We start from the raw sequence: 20,393 nt of genomic DNA on the forward strand, positions 1-20,393 counted from the left end.
TTAAAAACCCTTCCTTAATGAATGCATTGTCAGCGCGAAAAATGCACCTCACATACCACGCGAAATCATAGAAGCTGCCCGCATTCTTTTGTAAAGGTAGGGGAAGATTGTGTTAGCACACTCTCGATAACGCTAATGAGGCGCGAGTTAGACTACTTGAGCCGGGACCGTAGTAATTTTAATGTTTAGGATTCCTGAATATATATTTTAGCTCTTATTGACCTTTTGACGTTGGTTCTTTTCGGCCTTCTGGTTTTCATGAACCACTTTCGGTTTTAATTTTCATTCGGCTTTTAACGGCATTTTTGCCCTTTTATTGGATTTTGTGTGCTTGGCAATATTTACTGCCTATTGGCACCATCCTTTTTATCGCTGTTCTATTTTTTATTTTATTTTATTTCATTTTGTTCCCAGGTTCAGTTTTGCTATCGCGTGTCTTTTCAACTTTCGTTAGGTTATCTTTTTTCGCGTACAAAATCAGCAGCTGTTAGCCGTGCTTTCCCACCCACTCTTCGAGTATATATTGTGTTGCTCTGCAATAAAACAACCAGTTGAAGTCAGCGCTGTGTCATCCTTCCTTTCACTGTCCGTGTCTCAAGAGTGCGCAGCTTTTTTTTTCTCCAAAACCTAGGCTGTTTTTCCACCCTTGCAGGAACCTTTGGATCGCGATGTAGAACATGCTGTTCATATCCCACGCAGGCATGTTCGTGCGGCGTGGTTAAAGCGGGGCTTGATGTGTATCCATGTCGATTATGGCAACTTGCGCAGAATACACCATGGTCACCCTCACGAGCGTGACTTCGACAGGTGATGGCGTGAAGACCGGGACAATGTCAAGTAAATCTGCCAAGTGCATCTACACCAAACATTAAACTAGGTTTAGTCCCAGTAAAATTGTAAGAATATTTGAGAACAAATATGACCTGCTTGAAGTGGATGCAGCTAGCACAGAACCGGGTTAAGTGTAGAAATATGGGAGAGGCCTTCGCCCTGCAGTGGGTATAATCAGGCTGATGATGATGATGATGATGATGATGATGACCTGCTTTCTTTAGATACAAAGCTCATGACCAGACTTGTGTTCTGCATTTTCTCCGCCAATACTGTTGCAGCAATGATGATTTATCTGTCGTAATACAGATATATCGGTTCGGTGTTTAGAGCAACAGCCGCATATGTTCTGCATCGAAGACGCATTTACAGGACACTTCCTTAGGTTCCTTCGTCCATTCGCTTTCAGTGTGAACAACGTCAATATCATTTTTATTTTTGTTTTGGCACGTGTTAGTATTTCCTATTAATAAGAGCCCGTTAGCGGGCTAGTTAGCTATGCTTGGTGAAGGAGCAGCGCGAGGGACGGGACGCAGAGACACAAGGAATCACACAGCGCCTTGTGTTTGTGCTTCCTTGTGTCTCTGTGTCCCTTGCGCTGTTCCTTCACAATTAGTATTTGCACTAGGTTCAGTTACATTGAGAACAAGTTTTCTTTATCTCCCACTGTGCCTAAACCCCTAAGCTTATAACTGCACAAAGCTCAGTTAACACCTTTCGAAGTGAATGGCGTTTTAGCCCATAGTCTGAAACTGAGTACAAAACTTCAGGGATGCACTTAAGTCTACTTAGTTGCAGTAATGTGAAAGCATGGATGGATGGATGGAATATAGGAGCATCCCCTTTGAAACGGGGTGGTAGCAGTTGCTGTCATGCTCATTTCCGCCCCTATATCTTAATTATTGTTTTGGATTGGTTAACTATACCATCTTTCTATTTATTGAATTTTTGTTTCCCCATTACTAACATTATGTCATTTTTCTGCTTTTAAGCCGCCAATCTTCCAGTCGTTTTTTGCTACCTTCTACCTCAGGTTTATTCACACGGCCACTGGCTGGATGAATGGGATGGAATATAGGAGCGTCCCCTTTGAAACGGGGTGGTAGCAGTAGCTATCATGCTCATTTTTCTCCCTATATCTTAATTATTGATTTAGATTGGTTAATTAAAGCATCATTCTATTTATTAAATTTTTGTTTATACTTAACTACCATTATGTCCCTTCTCTGCCTTTAAGCCACCAATCTTCCAGTCGTTCTTTGCTAGTTTCCACCTCCGGTTTATTCCCCCAGCCACTGTTATCTCTAAACCCCAGAGCTTCAGGAACAGTGACTGCGCCTGCATTAACTTCCGGATGGATACCATTACATTCGAGTATAATATGGTCAATTGTTTCACTGGAGTTACCACATACAGCACATGGGTCATCTTCATTGTTAAAGTTTTTTGTAGCTGCGTGTTCTAAGGCACCCTGATCTAGCTTCAAAAAGTAGGGCACTGCCTCTTGAGTTATCAAAGAAAGCTTCCTTCCTGATCTGCATTTTCCACTTTCGGTATAATTCCACACTCTGTATCTTTTCCATCGAATTTATCCAATTTTACCTTCTGTGTCTTTCACCTGTTGCCTAATGCTCTTTATTTCTCCGTCCTTGTGACTAGCATACTTACTAGTTAGTTTCCTAGTTCTTTTCGTCCATTGTGAGTCAACGCTCTTTAAGTGCAGGTATTTAAATATTTCAGCTTCCCATATGTTACTGTCCAATTTCCTCAGGCGTTCCTCATATAATATTTTACTCTGAGCTTCCCGTACTTTGAAAGATGCCCAGCCCATATCTCTCTGTACCGCCTCATTTATAATTTTGCCGTGGGCACCTAGTGCTAATCGTCCAACGGCTCTCTGATTTGTTTCTAATGTCGACTGTACCTCTGATTTTAGGCGCAAAATCGCATTTCCGGAAGTAAGTCCGGGCACCATAATTCCTTTCTAAATACCCCCCAAAACCTCATACCTGTTGTATCCCCACAATGCCTTATGCTTCATTATCCTGGCATTTCTTCGCCCTTTGGCCTTAAGTGATTGCTCATGCTTTCCAATGTATGCGAATCCTTCGTTTACCCATACCCCCAGATATTTATATTCTGCTACTCTGGGTATTTCATGGCCTTGTATTTTAAGACCCTGATCAGTTGAGCCGTTGAAAATCATCAGACCCGACTTAACTGCGCAGAAACTGAAGCCTAGAGCGTCCTATTCGTCTCCGCAGTACTTAACTAGAGTTTGCAATTCTTCAGACTCTCAGCTAGCAGCACAATATCGTCTGCATACATCAAACCGGGGAGGTGCTGCTCTACCGCCTTTCCACCTAATCTATATGACAGATTGAATCCTAGGTTACTGTCTTGTTTCCTCCGTTCCTGGTTTATCATAAAAAGCATGAACAGCAGCGGTGATAGAGGACAGCTTTTTGGCATTTCGAGTTCTGTTACGCCACCTAGTATAGTGGTTTCGCACGATACTAAGCTAGCAGACCTTGTCCGCAATCAGCCATGTGTGTGTGTGTGTGTGTGTGTGTGTGTGTGTGTGTGTGTGTGTGTGTGTGTGTGTGTGTGTGTGTGTGTGTGTGTGTGTGTGTGTGTGTGTGTGTGTGTGTGTGTGTGTGTGTGTGTGTGTGTGTGTGTGTGTGTGTGTGTGTGTGTGTGTGTGTGTGTGTGTGTGTGTGTGTGTGTTGGCCGCATTTACCTAGGTAAAATGAAGAAGACGATGTTAACTGCACAGTGCAACAGGGTGCTACAATTTTACACGAGGTGTGTTCGGCTGCGGCGGCAGCATAGTGCTCTCGTCCTTGGGCAAGTAGAGTTGATCTGTTCGTTTTGGCGTGAGCTTGAGGCTAGCGGCAGCAGTGTTTTCTTCTCTACTGACATTTCGTGCGGACACGATCTCTCCAGAAATCTTGTCCGCAAATCATTTCTGCGCCACTAAGACCCAATAAATTATTTCGCGTTAAATCTCGGTCTGATGTCAACGCAGTAGCATTGCAAAATCGATGATAGCTGCTGTAGCCATTTTATTCTTTACTATTCTCTGCCCTTTAAAAGCTTTCTCTTTCCTCATTGTGACTACAAGGCGATAATAAATCTACGCAATTCTACTTCAGTGCCCCTTTAGGACAGGTGGCGAAAACAATGACAAGACGGGATGATAACAGCGTTTAGCCTTTTTTTTTTCAGATATGCTAAATATCTCAAAATGGCGCTAAACTACGGAACAAAACGCAAGTTCCTTCATTTCCGCCGTACAAACAAAAGATGCTAGTACACAACGGGGTTAAATGCAAGGCTGAAGGAGAGGTCTGTCTCTGCAAAAATATTGGCAGTGCTAGGTGCCACTCGAAAACTTTTCCTCTTTGCTCAAGAACAGAAATAACTGTTCAGCATAGTGTTTCAGAAATAAGGTCTAAAAATTATCAGGGCCGGGCGACTTTTCCCATCGGTTTGCAGAACGTTGTTAAGTCCTACAGTCTCTGTTATCAAAGCTCTCGCAATCTCTCACAAAGAAAGAAGAAGTAATCTGGCGAGAACTGCAGACGGGCACCCTCCCAAATACGTATATCCTACACAAATGGCATCCTGAGGGGCACTCTTCCAAATGTATAAACTGTGAAGGCATAGCTACCTTAAATCACATGCTCTGGGCTTGCCCAGTGCTAAATGGTATACATGAAAATAAAGAGTTATGGGAATCCTCCCTTCACCACCAGGAAGAACAAATCAAATGGCAAGTCATCCGTCAAGCCCAGGCCGCCGCCGGAAGGCAACTGATTCCAGCCGACGTCTAAGGGGGAATAGACGGGGAAAAGGGGAGCTGCGTCTCACATCATCATCCATACTCTCTGACGAGTGCACTCTCTCTCTCGCAGCGACATACGTGCACTCTCCTCTTACTTGGTTGGGGTGTGGAATAAACACCATTAATAAGTAGGAGTAGATCGAAGTAGCAATAGGAGATGCGTCATCGTTTGATAAAAATGGCCAGAATTTCTATAGGGGATTTTGGGTGATGCCTTAAACGCTAACTAAAATGAACATGTCTTTCTTTCATAATTTAATTCTTTCTTTTATTGAAGAGTTCATTGATAGCGGTTGAATTTTTTATTCTTTTGCATTATATGCAAATTTTACATTGATAACGGAACACGTTATCCAGGAATTATTCATCTTAATTCTTTTGCGCCGCTGCTGGGACAAAGGGAGCTTCAGAGTGTTCTATTGTAATTTTAATTTTCGCCTCAAGTGAATTACATTACCTCAGCATTAACTCATATATCAAAGCAGTCACTCTGATCTTATTGGCTTGGTTGTAATGTTTGAAATGTGCGAAGGCTTGCTGTTTATGATACTGTCAAGGGACAACGACGAGGGCAACGTCGAATACAATTCGCCGACAGTTCAGGAACTCTTAATAAAAGCATTTTGTTATCTGATATTTCATCGTTAACGTCTTTCATTGAAGGAGCTAGAAACATAGGCGTAATCATAAACATACTTGGACAATATTTTGATTCCGGAGGTTCGGTGATGAGTTTCCACAAAGAAAAGCTGAGCATAATGTGCAAATTGTTATCGGAACCATTGGTTCTCTTACGGTCAGCAGCCAAAAAGTCCTCTTTATGGTTCACAACATGGTGTCACCAATAGTAATTATCTTCGTTCGGTCGTTTACTTTATTGATAAGAAAATCATGGACCTGGGCAATATCATCGCACACAAAAACGTCAAGAGATTCGGAGATTTGGGCCAAACAAAGGCCCATCCCGTTACCTGATGCCTAGAGCTGGACTAAAGCTTATCAGGCGGGGATATACTGACACGAAAATGGGAACGCCGAACAAAAAAAAAAAAAGCAATACAAGCCTCTTCTCTTTATTTCTTAGTGCTCATTTGTACGGGGTTCGCATTTCACCGCCTATATGTCCATATCTGATTTAAATTGGCCCAATATCTGTCCAGGCCCAAATATAGATAGCTTCATTTGCACTCTCTTATATTTGTAACTGTCAGCACTGGTGGTTACACTGGCAGATGTGACGAGGTGTAGCCACTTATCCATTATATGTACTTCAAATCAGGAATTATGCAGATATGACCTATTCTGGCCAGATATGCACATATAAGCGATATCTGTGCAATTCCTGCCATTTCGCCGACATATAGAACCACGTTTAGGTGACTGCAGCTGCGAAATTGATTCTTCTTTTTTCAAGAGTTAAGGCAAACTCACTCGTGCACGCCACTGGTTCATCACTGCTGTCTCCGCAGTCGTCTGTCCCGTCGCAGTAGCGGTTTAAACTAACACACTTTCCGTTGTCACACGAAAACTCGAACAGCTTGCAGAGAGGCGATGACCCCGGGCGCCCAGCAGCCGTTCGTGGTAGTAAGCACACACAAGCATACACCACCACTGTTCTGATGAGCACAGAAGATCGGAGTGGAGAAGGCTTGGCCATGACTCCTGGTGTGTGAAGAGTTCTAATGCGGGCCAGTAGCATCTTTGGTTTCCCTCGGCCCTTGGTTGCGGTCTTCGGGTGAATGCCGGCGAATCACGGCTATTGAAAACATGTCCGGACTCGTTCCCCCGGCAGCAAAGCGGAGAGATTGTTCGGCTGCTTGCTCGGCCATTGTCCTCCTAGAACAGTAAAAAAGAAAAACATTTGGGCTAAAATTTTAACGCCTTACAAAGAGTGACGAGAGGTTTCGCTTTTTTGTATTACCTAGCGCTATTTGGTTGGCTGAAATCAGACGCACACTTGTCACCAATCAACTCTCGTTTCATGACGTGCTGCATCTCACGCTTCGCCACGGGATCACCCACCTCCCCTTCGTCATATTCTTATTTGCTGCGCCATGGAAATGGAAGCATCGCAGCATTGCTATGCATAGCTAAATGGCAACATAGCGTTGCTATACAACTGCTGCAGATTCAGCATATCTCGGCTCGGCTTAGTAGCCTTAAAATTAGTGTTGTCCCATTAAAACTAGGCATTGTTCTTGACATTCCTTCCTATATAAATAATGCGAGCAAATGTTCGTATACCAACCTTCTGCATGTGCCGCCATTCCTGTCTACGATCCCTCACACTGCACTTTACGCCCGTGTTGTGGCCATACAGAGTACACAGGAATCAGTGGAAATCTGATCGCGCCTTCAGTGTCTTTGTGTGACGTCACTATGACGCGTAGGATACGGTGCCTTTACTACTACGGAAAGTAGCAGAAAGTAGCAAAGTATTCACAATGTCTCCCCTTATACGTGCTTTCTGGAGGCTTTGGAGTCATTTTAAAAGACGTCCATTTGGGCAGTCGATGTAATGGAACAAGGAAGTAGCCTAACTGTTAATGTTTTTCCCCTTTTAAAATTTTTTAATTACCCCGCCGGGGTGGTGCAGTGGTTACGGCGCTCGACTACTGTTCCCAAGGATACGGGATCGAATCCCGGCCTCGGCGGCCACTTTTCGATGCAGGCGAAAAGCAAGGCGCCCGTGTGCTGTGCGATGTCAGTGCACGTTAAAGAACCCCAGGTGGTCGAAATTTCCGGAGTCTTCCACTACGGCGTCTCTCATAGCCTGAGTCGCTTTGGGACGTTAAACCCCACAAACCAACAAACCAACCTTTTAAAATTTTCTCAACGCTTGACTTTCATATTCTTGGCATACACTTGAGTGCGCATTTACCAACGCTCACATCTACTTAGGATATCAACGCACGTATCAAAATTATTCTTTCGGTCGCAGCGGTATTAGAGTCTCTTTACGTTACCGTGGAATTTGCTAGAAATAAAGCGAACCTTGCCACTCATGTTTCTCATCCGAAAAAAGGGTGGAAAATGTTTGTTGTTTCAATAAAACTTAATCATTCTTTAACAGGGAACTTGTCACCATAGATGTGTCTGCTATAGTATTAGAATCTTTTGTAGGTGACACATAAAATGCCCCAGAATTGCAGGCAAGAGAATCTATAGCAAAAAGTTACTGGACTTGTAAAAAAATTGTAACACGTTTAGCACAGCTAAAAATGGTATTCAGCGAAAGCTTCAAAGCATACGCTTGGTAGAACTCTTTCGTAGCCCGATTTATCTGGAACCGGTACGACACGCTAAGCATCATCGCCACTGGCGTTCACGGCTGGCTCTAATCGAGGCCGGGTTGATACTGTTTCTTATTACACGCTATCGATCGATGTCACGTTTGTTTCCATCGTGCGATGCCGCACCTCATGGTACCCACGTGATTATTCACGTGCTCCACCCCCTTCCACTCTCCTCAGATTCAAGTATAAAAGGTCAAAGGTCACGCAAAGGTTTAAGAGTGAAGGTCATGACTTTGTGGTGCAACACCAAGGTGTTCCACAAAGTTGCACTTCAAGCGGTCGGATGTTTCGGGGAAAGGAAGGCACGCTATTTATAGCCACACTGTCCTGTGCCTCATTGAATGTGGTTGTGGTGGTGATGGTTGTGGTGAAAACATTTATTGTTATATGTACTGAGAGGTATAGACATTAGGTGGGATGCTTAGACAGGCACTCTATTGGCGTTTGCCGCAGCCTGGGCGCGCTGCGTTAAGGCCTTTTGGGCCTCTAGGGGGCAGCAGCCGGACAGGGTCGCCTCCCAGTTCTCTCGGGTGGGGCTGGGGATAGGGGGCAAAGATGGGTCAATGGCTAGCCCACTCTCACATTGTGCTGGGATTTATAGGAAAGACACAGTGTCTGTCGTATGTGGGATCGAATCCCGGCATCGGCGGCCGCTTTTCGGTGGAGGCGATAAGCCAGGCGCCCGTGTGCTGTGTGATGTCAGTGCACGTTAATGAACCCCAGGTGGTCGAAATTTCCGGAGTCCTCCACTACTGCGTCTCTCTAGCCTGAGTCGCTTTTGGATGTTAAACCCCAGAAACCAAATCAATCCAAACATTTCTCCCTGAACACTTGACCGCATAGTTGTTGCGTCTGTAGGCAGAAGCAAAATAAAATGCACGGACCTGCTACTGGCTCTGTAGCTGAGCCACCTCCGCTGCCTCATGCGGGCAAAAAGGAAAACAGAGAAGAAATGAAAAAGAAGAGAGGGAAAGATGCACGTCGCAACCGCCGTCGCGGTGGCGGGTGCAAAGACGGCCTACAACAGATACAAATCCGGTGGCCGGCTTGCTCCCGCCTCAATGAAGCGGCGGTGACCTACCATTCCCAACCTCGTATGGCCAGGAGCAGCCACCCATCACCTCCTCCCTGAAACGCATAGAAAAAAACAATTTGTATACGGGGCACTTTGGACCACTGAAGTGCGGTGGGGCGGAAGCCTATATAGCATGGCGGCAGCGCCTGAAGCGGATTCAACGTGCACGACCTTTCTAGGTCGTTTTATTTATTTATTAAAACCTCAAGGGCTCCCATATGGGACATTACATGAAGGGTGGGCACTTGAACGGCGGTTAACAATGGTTTTTGTGAAATGATTACAAAGATAATGAGGCTTCTTCGATGGCAGTCTGAAATTGAGCAGGGTCGCAGATTTGGGCAAGGCTGCTGGAAAGGTCATTCCAGTCGCGAGCTGTGTACACGAAAAAAGACTTCTGGAATGTAGTAGTGCGGGTACGATGCGAGATGATGCTGTTAGAACGGCCTGTGCGGGATGTCCGACGTACCGATTGGATGAGCTGGCTGTCACGAGGTGAACTATGAAAAAACTTGTGATAAAGGCAGAGGCGTGAAATTTGGCGACGGGAAGCGAGAGAAGGAAGTTGAAATTGAAATTTTAATGCGCATATGCTAGAATATCTTGAATAGTTTGATAGGATAAAGCCGAAAAATAAGCAAAACAAGCCGAACATATAATTGGTTTACAGGAAGCAAATGAGCAGTATGTGTCACACTTCTCCGGTCGACAGCTGAAGCTCTTCTTAGCGATGGGAGAGCCCCGGCATGGCTGTCTGCATGGGCATATTGTGACAGGTTTTGCAAACGAACGGACAACGATGAACCACTAAACGTTTGTCCTCCTGCGTTAACGTAAGAAGTTGGGCGAGTTGGTATAGTATTGATGCTAAACGAGCGCGAAAGAACAAACACGGAAGACAAGACAGCACAACACAAGCGCTCGTGCTCTGCTGTTTTCTCTTCCGTGTTTATTCTTTCGCGCTCGTTTAGCATGAATTGTTCTCCTGCTCCTTGAAGGTTGAAGGGAGATCAAATTGAAGCCTACGTCAAGACTGGGTTTACCTACTGTAGTGAAGCTTTCGCTTAGAAAAATGTGGACTTTTAAGAATGGCTTGAACCTAGGAATGGAGCGAAAGCGGTGAGTGCTCGAGTGACACCCTCTGTAAAACCTCCTTTGCAATGTGTGTTTTCTTCATAATTTTTTAATAAATTGGCCTACTGGAAAGCAAAGGCTGTCTGTTACAGTTTTTCTGTGGACAGCAGAGCGCGCCTTAGGGAAAAGGAGGAAGGTAGGATTGAAAGCGCAGTGAAATAGGAAGCGTAATGGAGGAGGGAAAACATTTATTTAAACCCCATATTTGGGCACTGGTGAGTAGGTGGTCGAGTCTTCTTCAGGCCGCTTTCTCGATCAACCGTTGCTAATCTTGCAGGTGTGAGCTAGCCAGAGCAGATTCCCAAGAAGAGGCAGTGGAGTGGGGAGGACTAGATGAGATTTCGACCGCCTGGAAATCTTTCAACTTGCACTGGTATCGCAAGCACACGGACGCACCTTCGTCTCGCCTCCATCAAAACGCAGCCTCCGGCGGTCAGAGGCGTCCCTGCACCGCAAGCCAGTTGTAATGGAAAGGAGTTGAGATGATATTAAGGCGAAAGCCTTTAATGGCTCATACTCACGGCCATTAGGCGACGAGAAGTGTCACACTTCGCTAGATTCCACGTGATGCCGCTAGAATGCGCCTTTAATGGCGCATACCCGCGGCCATGACCCTGTCCGTCCGGCCATGGCCATGTCACACCTTCACTAGTATTAGTAATAGTTATTGCTAATGACTAACAATCACTAACCAGTACTAACTAATGACTAACTAGTCACCAACTATTACTGGTCATTCCTCATGGCTAACTAGTCATGGGTAATGACAGATGATGTTACTAGAACGTGATCACATGGTGACACCATCGGCCGTTACGTCATGACCGTTTGTGAAGGCACATCCTGACATGCCTAATAACCAGACTGACGTCACGTCCGGTCATAACGCCACCACACAATTCACGCACATGTGAAGCTGATCCTGCCGGAAGCCCGATCCAGGCGTCCGTGCTGCGCGTTTCCTCCAACGCAAGGCCACACAGCATATAGAAGGAGACGCAGCACAGCAGGCATCAGCGGCAAATCAAATTGGTATACAGGAAAGAAAAGGCTCAGTTTCTGTCGCAATTCTCTGTGGACACCTGAACTGAGATTAATGAGAAGGAGGAAGGTGGAAGTGAAAGAAGAAAGAGAGAAAGAGAGGTGACCTAGTTGAGGGCTACGGATTACCGCGCAATAAAAGCTTTCACCTTATCGCTCTTTATGGTCCAAACTGCTCCCGAGGAGGAGGAGGAAGAAAAACTTTATTTAGCCCTATATTACTCGGCGGTTTTTGGACTTCTTCAAATATGTCTGCCTGTTGAATCCACAAGAGTCTTCTCCGTCGACTTCGTCCACTTTTTCACAATGGTCGGTTGCCCTCAGTCCAGGGCTCCGCTGGCTGCTGCCGCCCGTTGGGCTCGCTGTACCAGACCTTGCTGGTCTTCGCAGCGGTCGCTGGACAGCAGAGTCTCCCATTGCTCCGCACTCGGGTTTCGAATTTTGGGGACCACATCTATGTTTTGACATGCCCATGTGATGTGATATAGTGTTGGTGTTTCATCGCACCACGGACATCTGTCAGCGTATATGGTAGGGTGCATTTTGTTTAGTATGTGTAGGTTTGGGTATGAACCCGTCTGTAATTGTCTCCATATGACAGTTTCCTCTCTGGTGAGAGAACTGTGCGGTGGGGGATATCGCATTCTTCTTCCTCTATAGTTTTCTAGTATGGCCGAGTATGCCTTGGGTGCTGGCAAAAGTTCCGCGGACCCGTCGGATGCTCGGAAAGTAGTGTATGCTCGAGCTATCGTGCAGCCTCTTGGTTCCCTGCCACCCCCATGTGCCCCGGTACCCACATAATTTTGTGTCTGTCGTGTTTCCTTCGTTATTTTTAATTCTGTCGCTCGCTTCGAGGATTATACGAAGCGCGTGACAACCAATCCTACCATTCACGAAATTTCGACAGGCTGTTTGAGAGTCCGTGAGTATCGTTAGCGACCGCCCAGCTCTATAGCCCTCCGCCACCGCTAGAGAAATGTCTACTTCCTCGGCCTCTGCTGCTGTGCAGTGTCGGATAGAGGCGCTGGTCACTTCGCGTAGAGACGAATTGACCACCGTGGACACTGCAATTTTGTTCTGTCCTCCTCTCGAGGACGCGTCTGCATACACAGTCGTGTCTTGAGGAGCGTATATTTTCTGAATAAAATCAGCCCTTGCTTCTCTTCTACCTGAGTGGAGGTTAGGGTCTATGTTTCTCGGGATTGGAGCTACCTTGAGGGACTTGCGAAGTTCGTCGGGGATCGTTACTGTCCTCGCTATTTCTCGCATCTGCTCACAGTATCCGAGTCTCTGTAAGAGCGCTCTTCCAGTCGTTGTCTGCAGCAGCCTGAGTTTTTGCGACTCAAGCTGCGCCTCGCGTAGTTCTTCGAATGTGCAGTAATTTTTCTGGGGAAAACTACATTGACAACGAAGGAGGGAGAGAGAGAAAAAAAATTACCGAAGATTACGTTACTTCCTAATGCGAAATTTGAGCGCAGCAAATAAGCTGTTTCACCTTTTCGATAGATTGAGGCAAAGAAATCGAGCAACACATGTATGCGCTATCACAGAATTTTTTTTTTATTTTTCACACGTATTCCTTTAACAAAGAACGGCAGCGGCAATTTCGGCTCGGGCGGTGCACATATACAGATCCAACGCCACCGATCTGGCTCTCTGATTGCCACCGCACAGGGGTTGCATTGGAGGAGGAGCGAAGAAAGGAATTAAGTTCGAGCCGGCGCTTTGACAACCGGAGACTCGCAGGAAGAGGGGGGAGGGGGACGGCGTGTACACCCAGCGGCAAACGATGGGGGCAGAAGCGCGCGCAGCAAGCGGAAAACGCGATAAAGGGAGGAGGGAAGAGATAGCAGCGACTGACTGATGCTGCTGACGCCGATAGTGAGTCAACCCCAGCTGCGGTGTTGGTTTCAGGGACAACGCCGCCGATGCCGACGCAAACAATATGATACCCTCGCTTCCGCAGCGCCAAGAACCAGATCTAGCCGTGGGAAGGTGGTCACGTATTCGTCGACGTGCCGGGGCCTACGTGAAATAACCGGCGCGTCGGCAACTAAAGAGCACCCTATCTGCCCCACAGGAACAGGGGGGGGGGGGACCCTCCCCTCCTCTTTCTGCATGGCGGCGATGGTGTTCTATGCAGTCACGTTATCTTGACTCTATAGCGGCGTTAGCGGCATCCAGCGGTATCAGTCGGTCGCTGCTAGCGCTGGGAGGATGAAAGGGGGGCGGAGCTGGTTACGAGGCCGACGACGACGCCGACGCGAAACCCAGGAACGGATGCCAAAGAGCTGCGCTCTAAAAAACTTTTATTGCCAAAAGAGTAATCATTAATGCATGTCTGCCTGGCGTGGCCCCTGGTGGGGGCTTCTTTATTTCTCCATCTTCTTTTTCCTTCTCTATTTTATCGTCTGTCCGCACGAGGAGGACGGAGGGTGGCTGCTCCTGGCCCTGATGGGGCTGGCACAGGTAGGTCTCCGCCGCTTGCGGCGGGGGCTAGCCTGCCACCGAAGTTTTATCTGTTGTAGGCCGTCATTGCACCCGCCACCGCTTCAGTGGGGGAGGACTGCTGTTGCGGCGCACGTCTTTTTCTCCCTCTTCTGTTTCGTTATTCTCCATTTTCTCCTGTTGCTGTTGTTGTTGTGGCTGTAGGAGGAAAGAAAAGAAAATGCACGGGCCTGCTACTGGCTCTGTAGCTGAGCCACCTCCGCTGCCTCTCCTGATGGGGCTGGGACAAGCAGGCCACCGCCGCTTGCGGCGGAGGCTAGCCTGCCACCAAATTTTTATCTGTTGTAGGCCGGCATTGCACCCGCCACCGCTTCGGTGGTGGACGACGGCTGTTGTTGCGGCGCGCGTCTTTCTCTCCCTCTTCCTTTTCTTTCTTCTCTATTTCTGTCTGCCCGTCCGGGGTGGTGCACTGGTAAGACGCCATACACTGTGCCGAAGTACCCGTGTTCGAACCCGACCGCGGCAGCTGCGTTTCGATGGAGGCGAAACGAAAAGGCATCCGTGTGCTGTGCGACGTCAGCGCACGTTAAAGATCCCCAGGTGGTCGAAATTACTCCGTAGCCCTCCACTACGGCTCTCCTTTCTCTCTTTCCACTTTCATTCCCACCTTCCTCCCTTCTCTGACGGCGCCGTTCAGGTGTCCACAGCTACAAGTGTGACAGATACCGCGCCTTTCCCTTCCTGTGAACCAATTATTCTCTTCTTCTGCACGAGGCAGTGGAGGTGGCTCAGCTACACAGTCAGTAGCAGGCCCGTGCATTTTCTTTTTCTTCTTCCTACAGTCGCAACAACCACAACAGTTTGTGTGGCGGGAGCCACAGTGTCGTTGCCTAGCAACCGCCGTAGCTGTCGAATGCCGCACGCTCGCCCCGTCATTTAACAGTGAAGGAGAAACCAGAAGCAGATGTCTCGTCTTAAATGCAACAACCACATAGCTAGACAGTGAGTAGCTCATCTTAATTCTGTAGCGTTAAGACGATAGTAGTGATGATAAGCTAGTCAGCGGCGCAAACGTTTACTCAGCATTAGACAGGATTGGATAGAAGTAGATTACATGGCACTGGACTGGATTGGATTCGATTGCACTGGTTTGGATTGGACAGGTTTGGATTGAATTGGTTGGATTTGTTGGATTGTATTTCACTTGAACAAACTGTACTTGATTGGACTGGATTAGTCGAATAAGCAATTCTACACCATACTTACCCATTAAAGCAGAGAACAAGAGAAATTAGAGAGGCTCATCCGCACAAGTATTAAAAAAGCCCTCGGTCTCCCGCGCTGTACTTCCACTGCTAAACTTCTGCCGCTGGACATCCATACAACTTCAGATGAGATCGCAGAAGCGGTGCGCACTTCGCAGATAGAGCGGCTCCGCCTAACTGCCACAATAATGGCAGCGTTTGGGCGAGTTGGTTAGACATGTTAAACCTGGAAAGCGCATAAAAAACAACGGACAACAGAAAGAGACAGACACACGAGCGCTTACTTCCAACTGATTTTTATTTTCATGCGAGAAGCAGAATATATGTACACTTCAGATCACATGCGCATGCGAAGAAAACTCAAACAAGAAAAAATATTATCTGGCTGCACATGCAAAAGATGAAAGATATGCAATCTCTTTCTCAGACAGCAAAATCGACACACCACTTACACAATCATCGCCAGTTCGTGCTATCTCACTTGCTTCAACAATTTCACGCGTTGTTTTACACTTGCTTTTATAAAGAACTTCACATTGATGAAAGAGAGGACGACAATTCTTGCTTTTGCACTTGAGGCAATGAATGCTCAAATGCCCACCTTTTCTGTTTTCGACAGCGTAATTGTGTTCACCTAATCTCTCATTTAGGCATCTACCAGTTTGGCCTATGTAATATTTACCGCAAGCATCTACCGCAAGCAAGAAAGCATCGCAAGCATTTACCGCAAGCATTTACCGCAAGCATTTACCGCAAGCATTTACCGCAAGCATTTACCGCAAGCAGGAAAGCATCTTTTTACAGTCAAGAAAGTTGCAAGATGCTGGCTACCCATTGCACATGCTGGTGTCTGTTGCAGAAGGACTTGTTAAAACAAACAAAAGGAATGCTAACTCAAAGCAAGAGCCGGATAAGACAAAAGATAAAAGAAAGTTTGCAGTCATCCCCTATAAGCACAGGTTGTCACACAACCTAAGAAAAATTGGTAACCGAGTGAATGTAAATGTGTTGTTCTCTGCCCCAAGTAAGCTGAGTGCGCTAAGTAAGCAGAGCACGTCAAAAAACAGGCTGAAGTCAGGTTGCATGATCAAGCACCAAAAACCATTTGTAAAATGCACAGAAGGGGTTGTGTACAAGATGCCATTGACTTGCGGTAAATATTACATAGGCCAAACTGGTAGATGCCTAAATGAGAGATTAGGTGAACACAATTACGCTGTCGAAAACAGAAAAGGTGGGCATTTGAGCATTCATTGCCTCAAGTGCAAAAGCAAGAATTGTCGTCCTCTCTTTCATCAATGGGAAGTTCTTTATAAAAGCAAGTGTAAAACAACGCGTGAAATTGTTGAGGCAAGTGAGATAGCACGAACTGGCGATGATTGTGTAAGTGGTGTGTCGATTTTGCTGTCTGAGAAAGAGATTGCATATCTTTCATCTTTTGCATGTGCAGCCAGATAATATTTTTTCTTGTTTGAGTTTTCCTTCGCATGCGCATGTGATCTCAATGTGCACATATATTCTGCTTCTCGCATGAAAATAAAAATCAGTTGGAAGTAAGCGCTCGTGTGTCTGTCTCTTGCTGTTGTCCGTTGTTTTTTATGCGCTTTCCAGGTTTAACTGCCACAGGCAGATCCATACTAGAAAAAATAGGATTGACACTTGCGGAGGCGCTCATCAAAAATCTGAAATAGACATGGCTATACGGGACAGGCTATAGATACCCTCGCTGCCAAAATACATGCATCCAGCAAACCATAAGGAACGTCGCGAAAAGAGAGCTCAAATGCTTAGTAAGAAATATAGCCGCCTGCCGCCGGAGGAAGTAACCTTTGTAGATGCTGCTGGAGGGACAAGCCCCTCTATGGTTGCAGCTGTAACGAGTGGATCGGGTTGACCGTTCACCACGGCCATCTTGAAAACTAGATTTCCGGAGGTAGCTGAGGACGTGGCTGTAGCTCAAGCCTGCGCCCAGACGAAAGTGCGTTTCGTGGTCTGCGACAGCAAAACTGCCATACGAAATTACAGTCGTGGGTTGATAGCCCCCCAGGCGAATGGAATATTACACCAATATCCAATCTCGCGAACTGTACAACTGATTTGGACTCCGGAGCAGACTGGCGTTCCCGGCAATGAATCCGCCCAGGCCATGAATCGAGGGCTCTACCACCGTGCCGGCGGCAGAGATGGGGGCTTCGAGCGGGGAGCGTAGAGTGCACCAAATCCAGCATCGAAATTCCACAGCACTATCCACTGAGTAGGCAGGTGGCTGCTCTGCCAGCCCCTACCCTAAACTGCAGGCAGGCCGTCGTCTGGCATCGCTATCAGTATGGGACCTTCCCACACCCGCTTCAGATGAGCCATATGTTTCCAAGAGAACGATCAGAATATTGTATAAGCATGTTACTCGAGAGGCACCCTCGAAAAGATCATCTGGGACTGTCCCTTGTCTCCCGGGAGGAGCCTAAATCTGACGCCGCAACTCTGGGAGACCATACTGCGCTGCTCGGACCCTGGGCTCCAGTTAGTCGCCATCAAGCTGGTCTGAGACGCCGCCGGCCAACAACCTCTGCCGGCGTGCGTCTGAGGTGGGAGTAAAGGTCGGGTTCTTTGTTCTTCAAAGCTTCCGCACCTCTCTAAGGTGCTCGACGATTCGGCTGGCGACGTGCAGATCACACACACACTCAGTAAGACGCAGGGCGACGAACTTGCAGTAACAAAACAAATCTTAACTTTATACGACGCAAACACAACACACAGAAAACTTATTTACACGAGGCAGAGAAGCGACAACACTTTAGAAACAGAGACTGAACAAAGGACTAACTGAAAAAGGAGCGGATAGCTCCTTTTACGACTTCTCTGTCGGAGCCTGCCTGCTACGCTGCCTTCTTCGACGAGAACCAGAACCGCCGATAGCTGCGCGGCGCGCTCTTAAAGGTCCACTGTCCACCACCCGATCTAAAATAATTTCTTCCCAAGTGACTGGGAGACCTCCCCGAGAACGCAAGGCCGCAAAATGTTTTTGAAGAGAGTAATTATTAAAGCAGTTACAGCCACCGCCATCACCCGATTCTGTCATGTTTCTCTCCTCCCGTTACCTCGCAAAGGTTTTTCACTCTCCTACCCGTTCCTCTAGCGTCCGCAAGCGCAATGTCTCTTCCTCCGCGTTTGGCGGGAGGTGGGGCGTGGTACTCTGCGTGCGCAAAGAAAAAAAAAGCCGGGGCGGGAGCGCGCGCCGCTGCATTCAGTCCGACCGTGGCGAAGAAAAAGCGCGCAGCGAGCGGTGGACACAATTAGTGGTGTACGCCCATCCTTCACCCGTCACTCAAGGAGACAGACCAATGAATGTAGTTTGCGACTCCGACGTCAGCCTTGCAGCTCGTATAGGACGCGTTTCACGAGCTACCAGACCTTAGGGACAATGATCTCTGCAAACACTGGGGGGGAGAGGGACCCTCGACCACAAAATTTGGGAGCGCCCACAATTTCCAGGGATAGGGAAAAATATTACAGTAGAGAAGCCTGGGATACCCTGCTGCGAAGCGCGGACCCTGCGATCCAGCACCGCACCGTCCATCTGGGGGAAGAGGCCGCAACAAGCCAGCCTCTAATCCGCGGGCGCACGACTCCCCATTTCCGATGGAATTAAAAGTTGTACAACCAACCAATCGTAGAGGACGGGGAAGCTGGTTCTCCGACGGAGAGAATGAGACAGCTTTGATTTGTATTTTTGCTGCTTTGCGGCGCGCGTATCGTTGTAGCATTTTGCACAGACTATCTCCGGTTCCTGACCGAAGCACTGGGCTCCTTTGCTTAAAATGTCATTCCCTGGACAGTGGGCCTTTAAATACCCGCCGCCGAGCCCTCCAGAAGCGGAGGAGGGAAACGACCTAGCGCCGTCAAAGCTATGCTACAGAAATCGCGGTCCTTCGTGCAACTGTTGATGAACTTGAAAGGTGAGTTCTTGGCAATATTAAATACCGTTACTAAATGAGACCATTGATTAGATACAACGCATAGCGTCCATATGGTGATGCTCTGGCATCAACTCCTGAGGTTATTTATTAGATGGTCTGGTTTGGCTCGAAAGTTTTAAAGTCTCAAAGCGGCTAACTTTATGAGAGACGCCGTAGTGAAGGGCTCTAGAAATTTCTATACCCTGGGGCTCTTTAAAGTACCATGCCATCGCACAGCATTCGACGACCTTAGAGCGGAGGAATGAAAATGAAACTTACTTGTAAAGAATGCGAAATCTCTTTCTACTAGTATTTGAATTTGTGATGCAATAGGTGAATAAACTGACGTAGGCGTTCAGGCTTCTCTGCTGTACAGAACACCGGTCTGGGGATTAGTGGTGCCTTCACCTATATCGGCGCTACATTTCAAGCGAAGAAACGGTTGCTTGAAGAGAGAAAACTAATGCGGCCGAATATATACCTCATGAAGAGTTGTTTGGTGTCTTGGTCTGCGGAAGCGTAAATCATCGGCAAATATGATCTCTTCGGGAGTATCTTGCACTCCTCCGGCGTGCTCAGGAAAAAGCTACAGTTAATTTGTAATTACGTAATCAATTCATCTACTAGCGAAGATCATATATTCGGTAAAGATAAGTTTCGGCCTGATGTAAAAAAAAAAGTTTTTTGTACCTGAGTTCGAGCCCGAATAGCGACGAATTTATTTCGTTGAATTACTTCCAATTTCTGAAATACTTCAAATAAAGGAACCTGATCCGCGATTTTGGCTTCATTTGGACCGTATCCCAATTCGTTATGCAGCTTTATTTTGAATGTGGACTTTGAAATTCTCTCATGAGGTCATGTCGTGGTGACGTCATAATCATGTCGAGCAATAAAGATTTTTCCGCAGGAATATTTCTGACGCGCGGTGCATAGTACTGCTACACCGACGACTTTTCGACTGATTGAGCTCTATACGCTTGCCGTAGAGAGCAATTCAAGCATTGCTTCAAGCACCTTTTGAGTTAATGGAATCTGTTGGGCTAGTGGGTACACGACTAGCAGGGTTTCAAGAATGAACAGGACGCACAAAGAATTGACAACTGACAAGGACACGCTATTACTGCGACTGAAAAACTGATCCTGACGAAGAAACACCACTCTCTAGTTAGACGAGCTTGCGCGTTGATGGCTCCTCAAGGTTATTGTCATAGAGATATGCAAATTGTTTTCTTTGTGTTCTTCAAGCTCCGATCCATTGCTACAAAAGGCGAGGTCGTGAAATAATTTAGTTACTGTAGCTCCGTGGCTTTGTCCATTCTTTGTTCGTCCTGTGCATTATTGCACCTGCTATCTACTGCTAATGGAATCCATCAGCTGGGCAAGCGGATGATAAAAATCAAGTACAATCCATCGAAGAAGGCTTTGATCAGCTTACATTTAGGCTTTCCATTTACTCATTATAATTGATTCGAGAGATCAATCAATTTTCTCGGAACC

The 20,393-nt window shown here is 46.9% G+C and overlaps 1 protein-coding gene across 1 annotated transcript in view; it reads right to left on the bottom strand.

The window, feature by feature from the left end:
- LOC146187805 (uncharacterized) overlaps positions 1-20,393 on the bottom strand; it is a 199,577-nt gene that overhangs the window by 45,344 nt on the left and 133,840 nt on the right. The window contains exon 2 of the mRNA XM_084603536.1: positions 6,110-6,514. Within this exon, the coding sequence (XP_084459662.1) occupies positions 6,110-6,377 (268 nt within the window). The 5' untranslated portion in view covers positions 6,378-6,514. The remainder of the gene's footprint in view (positions 1-6,109; positions 6,515-20,393) is intronic.

The sequence above is a fragment of the Amblyomma maculatum genome, chromosome 5 (genome assembly GCF_055883805.1).
Source record: "Amblyomma maculatum isolate TAMU_Amacu chromosome 5, ASM5588380v1, whole genome shotgun sequence".
NCBI lineage: Eukaryota > Metazoa > Arthropoda > Arachnida > Ixodida > Ixodidae > Amblyomma > Amblyomma maculatum.